Raw genomic sequence first — 7041 nt, 5'->3', positions numbered from 1 at the left:
TATATTATAGGCCCCCTCTCCAAACTATTTTTCCTCCTTTCCTCACCCAACCTCTTTATTCTCCTAGTCTCTTTTATTTACTGTACATGCTAGCATCTATTCTTCCATCTATTTCTCCTCTTCATTTCCATTTAGAAATAGGTAATGACCATATAGCAGGCCATTTGGTAAAGGGCAGGATGGCCCAGGTGTCAAATATATATATTTATTTAATAACAGGAAAACAAATAATAATTGGTACCTTTCATAGTGACTGCAGAATTGGCTGGTTGAAGTAAGAGAGCCTTAATTATCTGTTAATGAGACTGTACTTCTCTTTAAAATACATTGTTTTCTACTGTACAGTCATCTGCAGAGTAGGAGGTTGATATATGTATATACTTTGGTATGTATAGGTCATTGTATACATACCTGAATATGCCAGAATAGCTGCATGATTTGGATTAAAGATGAACCAACCCTAAAAAATAAATATGTCTGGAAGGCTATATTTTATATACTGAACTTACTGCACCAGCCTAAAGATTCAGCCTCTGTATAATAATAATGATCCAGGTACTTTGAAAGTTGTGCACAGGAGCTATCCATCTTGGATTTTGTTAGGAGTGTCAGTGACACTGCACATGCTCAGTGGGCTCTGGGCAGCTGTTGAGAAGCTCATCTTAGGGGCCATCACAAATCATCAGGCAGAAAAGTTTAAGTTTGTGTGTCATAGAAGCTGATGCTACAGGGCTGATAATTAATACTAATTGCACTTGTTTTGGAGCTGGCATATATTGTGAATCTGAATTATCTACTAATCGGCTTATATTGTGACATTGATATTCTATATATACAGTATAATGCAAGTGGGTCACTAAGCTCAGTAAGTGACAGCAGCACAGAGCATGGGCAGGGAATCGGCTGAAAAGAAGATGTCTTGCAGTGCTGGAGTCCTGTATTTGATTTCAGCCAGGGTTATATCCTGTTTATGTTCTCCCCATATCCTCATTGGTTTCCTCTGGGTATTCCAACACTCCAAAAACATACAGGCAGGTTAATTGGCTGCTGATTAAACTGGTCATAGTATGTGTGAATGTGATAGGGACCTTAGATTGTACGCTCCTCTGGGGCAGGGACTGGTGTGAATGATGGATAATCTCTGTAAAGTGCTACAGCTCTATATAAATAAACAATAAAGAAAAACATGATACTGTATATAGGCTTTGTTGGTGGAGTTCATCAGTAGCCAAGACTCTTGGATGAAGGGTTTCATCTTTGCATCTGAGCCTCCTTTATTGGGACATGTTGGTGCAACCCATAATGGTAGTTTGCAGGTAGGTGACATGCAGAGTATTGTTGAGATCTGGGTGATAAATGGCACACTGACAGTAGATCAATAGCATCTTTTGGGATGCTGTTTATGGTGTATAAAAAGTCACTGCCATGGATAGCAGTATGAAAGAGACTATGGTATCCATATGGCATTGCATGTTGTGTTGTCTCTTGTTCCCCGACTACAGGTGTGCAGCAGCCGTCGGATCTGCCTTGTGTACATCTGGGGGATTATTTGTGCTGAATCTGCACACTGCTGACCTTTTGGACTCCAGAGGTGAAAGGCAGAGAGAAGAGCATTGTTCAGTTGTTTGCACTAAGCCATAATTGCTTGACAGACATGAATGTACTTGTAAAGGGTCAAAATAATTGGCTTCTAGGCAGGTAGGGCTAATACACATGTGATGGCCCCATTAAACAGGCATTTCCAGTTTTATTATTTACCAGTTAATAAGAGCAGCCTGAAAAGTCTTGACCCCATTTGTTCTTTACATTTTTCTTAAGCATATAAAGATGTATATCCACAACACCTGCAAGTGACTTACTGTACTCACATCTCTTTCCCTCTATCCAGGCAAGTTCATGTGTCCTCCCCTGCCCTTCTAAACTCTCAAACGCCTTGAGAACGGACCTTGCCCCATAGGTTTTACTCTGCCTTCTTTCCAGGATTCTCAGTTCCACCATATTTTCAACACTGAGGGATGATAGGCACCTTCTAGATCAGTGATCCCCAACCAGTGGCTCATGAGCAACATGTTACTTACCACCCTCCTTTAATGTTGCTCCCAGTGGCCTCAAAGTAGGTGGCCATTTTTACATTTCTGGCTTGGAGACAAGTTCTGGAAGCAGAGAGACACAGTTTTGCTCCAAGCTGAGCCTCCTGCAGGCTAGCAGTCCACAAGGAACTAACAAATAGCCAATCACAGCCCTTATTTGGCATCCCCAAAGAACTATGTTCATGCTTGTGTGGCTCATAAGTAAAAAAGCTTTGGGATTCCTGGTCTGGATTATGCAAGTCCTTATGGCTATTGACCATACTTGTTGGCTCGTAGGAAACTCGAACTGTACTTGTACAATACAAAACAATTGCAGAAACTCCTTGTACAATTCAGATTTCTGATCAAATTGTACAGTGGTCTGTGCATGTATTGTCCTCACCAAAGGAATGTGTCCAGTAAACCAAAGTTCATTAGTCAGAATCAGGCCTACTATAGGTCCAATGCGATTTATCATGACATGACGGACCAGGAATGCAGGCGCAGCATTTCCTCTCCACCTCCTTAGATGAAAAGAAAATGTTTTCAGTTAACCTGCTTTCTTCTTTATAAGGTATCACTGCAGCTTTAAAGAGTTGCATTGACACTAGTGACACCTGTTGCTTTATGCTGTATAGCTTTATTACTCTTCCCTGGTGCTTTCTCGGTGGTTACCACTCTGATGCATGTTCTAGCACCCCAGATTAGTAACTAAAATTGGTCAGTACTAAATTCCTAAACACTAAAGTGTAAAAAATTTAAAAAAAACCTTTAAACTTTCATAATTTAGGAACAACTGTTTATGTAGCAATGTTTCTTTAATGAATGCATTACTTTCAGACAAAACCCCTGATACAATAGGAGACTGGCAATCTGTGGACTCTGGCAAATGCCAGAGGGGCTGCTGTAAGATGCCATAGACACTCACTATTTAGTGGGCTACTAAACTAAACTAAGTTTGGGCCTCTGTGTACTTGCCAGGGCCTATTTTACATTCCAGTCCAGACCTGATAGGAGATTTCTGCACATTGCTATTGGCTACATTGTACCTGTGCATCCCCACTGCTGAGAACTGCAGTTCATGATACCCTTGCATACACCATTACTGAAAAGTGGATGGGGTTGTGAAATAACAGAACCCAGAATTTGCTCCAGTTCCAGTAAGCCATAGCAGATAGCTTTTAAACAACAGAAAAGTAAAAGCTAACTGTTTGACTTTTGAAGCAAAACTTGCACCTTTTATTTCACTGCCCCTAAATCTTGGTTTTTGGAATCTTGTTTATACATCTGTGCGGCTGGCCCATACTTACAATACCTTTAATGTTGCTGGGCCTAAAAGGATTGAGTTATCTGCCCCTTTTTTGCTTTTCTATTTAACCTGACCACACGTGAGGATCCCATGTAATTATTAACTGATCAGTAAATATCCTTCTATAGAAGTGAGAGTGAGCCATTGCAGCTTTATAAACAGATGTCTGACACATTGCATTCATGGAATTTATAAAGAAACTGATTTCTATACTAAAATCCTATATGTTTCAATTTGAAAATTAAACAGTCATTGAAATACATCCTCCCCCCACCCTTCATAGATCAGATAAGTTGAGAGCTGTAGAACTGCTGCCAGAAAGTAGAAAAGCGATGGGCCACACACACAAGGCCTGCAGCAGCCTCACACTTCATAGCATAATCTATACTTGTGTCCTTTCCCCACCCCTCCCAACTTTCGTGTGCCCTCTGCATGTACTGGAGACACCCACAATCATTAACCATACTGCAAGTTTCCCAGTTATTCACCAAAACATCTGTTAAAAAGGTAGTCCCAAAGGGAGGTTTATTGTACATAAAATAAATAAATTACTGTTTACAAAGCAGAAAGCACAAGTGGCTTTTAAAGTGCAATTCATACAATACACAAGCCAGGATGTAAGTCTCCAGGGAGAGGGAGACTGTGGCTTTGGCATGTCTCCAGAAACAATGGTGCTGCCTTTATTATAGTCTATACACTGTAAGGATGGAGTTCCAACAACGCCCCAGGGTGGATCCAAGACACAAATGCTAAGCACAACCACAGAATGGTTCCATATGGCACAACGGGCAGATTCTGTGGATGGTGGGAATGCAGGTGATTAAGTCCAATGTGCAAATACAGTTAAAAGCAGGAATAAAAAGACATGTTTCGGTTTGCTTTCACATACAGCAATAACCATATGTACTTAAGATCAATGCATTGCACATTACCCCAGAACTCAAAAGGTTAACAGAACTAAGGAAAATGCTACACTGTCGCAGAAAGAGCTTGAACACAATCACTAGAATACAATTACTGCATCGAATGCCAGTCCACTGCCAGCACTTCCCACAACACAAGAGACTGTTGCAATCAGTGACTGTTCTCTGTGGACTCTCACGGTCCCATAATCACTTTTAGTTGCCTTCACCTCGCCACGCTGCAGAGCCGCTCTGCAGACACTGATCCATAACCATCTTCATTGCTGCGCTTCCTAAGAGTCGCCAATGCCAAAGTTACACATTCTAAACCAGCAACTTCATGAGCTCTTTTCTTAGAAAATCCAACTGACCCAACGCTTGGAGTCACTCTTCAGACGGAAGTGGCAGTCCTGACTTTGGCAGATAATGCCTGCTTAAAACGCCTTTTTAAGTCCTGCATGTTTGGTGACTTTGGACGTGGAATAAGCGAGTTTTTCCGCCTTTCAGGGGTTCCTGTGTTCTGCTGCTTGCTGATTTCTTTACACAGTACCTGGAAAGCATTGTACACATCGATATAGTTCTCGCTAACACTCACTTCATAGAAAGTGCAACCCAACATGTTGGCCAGCTGAAGTCCATGCTGTGGTTCCACCTGTTTCAGGTGCAGCAGATCTGCTTTATTGGCGACAATGACAATAGGGATTCTGTTATCGGGGTGAAGCTGCCGGGCGTGCTGGTGCAGGCGACTGATAAGATCAAAGCTTTTACAGTCTGTGATGGAGAACACGATCACAACAGCATCGGCCCACCTCAGGGATTTGTTGAGCTGCTCATTAGAGTCCAGATTCTGATCATTTATCTGTAGGGGAAAAACAGGGACAAATCAGTTCCAGTTGCTCATTTAGCAGCAGAACAATCTAATTTAAACATTCAGACACATGTCCTGCACAATGGTGCATGTTATAGCAATCTGTCTGCTCCTTCGCCTCCCTGCTCTACAGTATGTTATTCCAGCTGCAGGATCTGGAATGGGATGGACTGGAACATATTCTGCTTGAGAGGAATGCGCGGCTACAGGCAGGGGGAGACTTTGTAGTGGGACAAGAGGGGAAATGAGCTGGCTAGACACTGAGTCTGGAAAGTGCAAGATAGAAGCTGGAAGCATTTATATCTGGACAGCAGCCCATTACCAAAAGCAAGAACTAGACAAGTCTGGGCGCACTTAGCCACTTTCTGAATATTCGCTTAAATGTTAAGGTGCCTTCTCTATGTCACACACCCCATCTAATGCAGACTCACTGACATTCAACAGATTCTGGAAGTATTTTGTGCTCTATTGCAAGTCCTCCTGGCTTATCATTTTGTTAACAGTTTAGCTGCCAGAGCATGCCAGGTTCCACATACAACAAAATAAATACACTTCTAACTTCGCCCTAACTAAATCAGCCTTAGAAACATCTGGGCTTGGGTATATAGTAGTCTAAAACAGACATTAATCAAGTTTATTTGCTCAAACAATTTCAGGGGGAAGTAAAAAAGGTACTGTTATGTACTACAGATCCCAGCAACAGCTGTTGGGGTGAGTTGTAGTTCATACCAGATCAGTTTGACTCAGCTGATTAATAGTTTTACTGAGGGTGTAAGATATAAATTTACCTGTACTCCTGGTGTGTCCTGAACCTGGATGGCAAGATTCATTCCATCGATCTGCACTTGTCTGCTGTACAGATTTCCTGAGAGAACAAAAGGAGTCATTAGCCCAATGTAAAGCACCAGGGGAAGTGGCAGACACATGCAAATGTCACAATAAAGAACATAAAGGATTTCAGACTGTCACTTTTCAAGGGGGGGGGGTGGGTTATGGTTGCCCTTACACAAATGAAAGAAACCACTGTGAGTGGGGGGACAGGTGGGGGGTAGTTTGATGGAAATGGAGTGTTTCTTACCTGCATTTCTTTCATAGTCGCCAATAAAGCGCTTGGTAAGGAATCTCACCACCAGGGCTGCAAGGAAAAACAAAATAAAGGTCAGTTGACTGCTTAAAGTAAATAATGTTTAACACCCACATACTATATCTCCTTTAAGCTAAAAGCAAAGTTCTCAGCAGCTCCTAGAAGCCAGTGACTGTCAGGGGGGTTCTGAGAGCTGTAGTTCTGCCAAACCCTGTATAACACTATGGGCACTGTGCATCTCACTCACTTGACAGAATCAAATGATCTGCATTGGCAGGGTCCTGTATGGGTACAATCTAATTCAAGTCCCAGTACCAGGGCAAACATATAGAGTCAGAGCTGGCACTGCCCCCTGCACTGGCATGAAGCCTTTCAGAATCTATCAGCACTAGTATAATGCCCCCCCATTTTAAACTCCTTTTAATAAAGCAGAACCATATACATTGTGCAGGCAGCGATCACTCATTATATTGTGCCATTTAATTACAGCCTTGAGGAAGCATTCCCTCTGCCCCCTCCCTGCCTGTGCCCCAGGGACACTCACCTGTCTTGCCCACGCCACTGCCCCCGACCACAGCGATCTTGATGACCCGGCTAGAGGCGGTGCCCGCACTGCTGCTGGCACATTCCGTGTGGGTGCCCGGTGGGTACTCCGTGATAGTGCACATGTTCTGGATCAGCCGCATCTTTCCCAACAATGGAGCCACGTTAGACTCCTGCTGCCCGGTGTAGGTGCTGTAGTAGCGGCTGTTGGATATATGAGAGGCAAGTTGCTGCTGTAGGACAGACTGCTGCTTATAATCCCTCCG

The 7041-nt window shown here is 42.9% G+C and overlaps 1 protein-coding gene across 1 annotated transcript; it reads right to left on the bottom strand.

Moving 5' to 3' along the window:
- Window positions 1-3877: 3877 nt before the first annotated feature.
- rasl11b (RAS like family 11 member B) lies at window positions 3878-7041 on the bottom strand. Its single transcript, NM_001015774.1, is given in 4 exon segments — window positions 3878-5139; window positions 5937-6013; window positions 6227-6283; window positions 6777-7041. Coding segments are annotated over 4 exon segments (744 nt in total). The 5' UTR covers window positions 6919-7041; the 3' UTR covers window positions 3878-4671.

The sequence above is a fragment of the Xenopus tropicalis genome, chromosome 1, assembly GCF_000004195.4.
Source record: "Xenopus tropicalis strain Nigerian chromosome 1, UCB_Xtro_10.0, whole genome shotgun sequence".
NCBI lineage: Eukaryota > Metazoa > Chordata > Amphibia > Anura > Pipidae > Xenopus > Xenopus tropicalis.
This window is presented reverse-complemented; position numbering and strand designations above follow the sequence as displayed.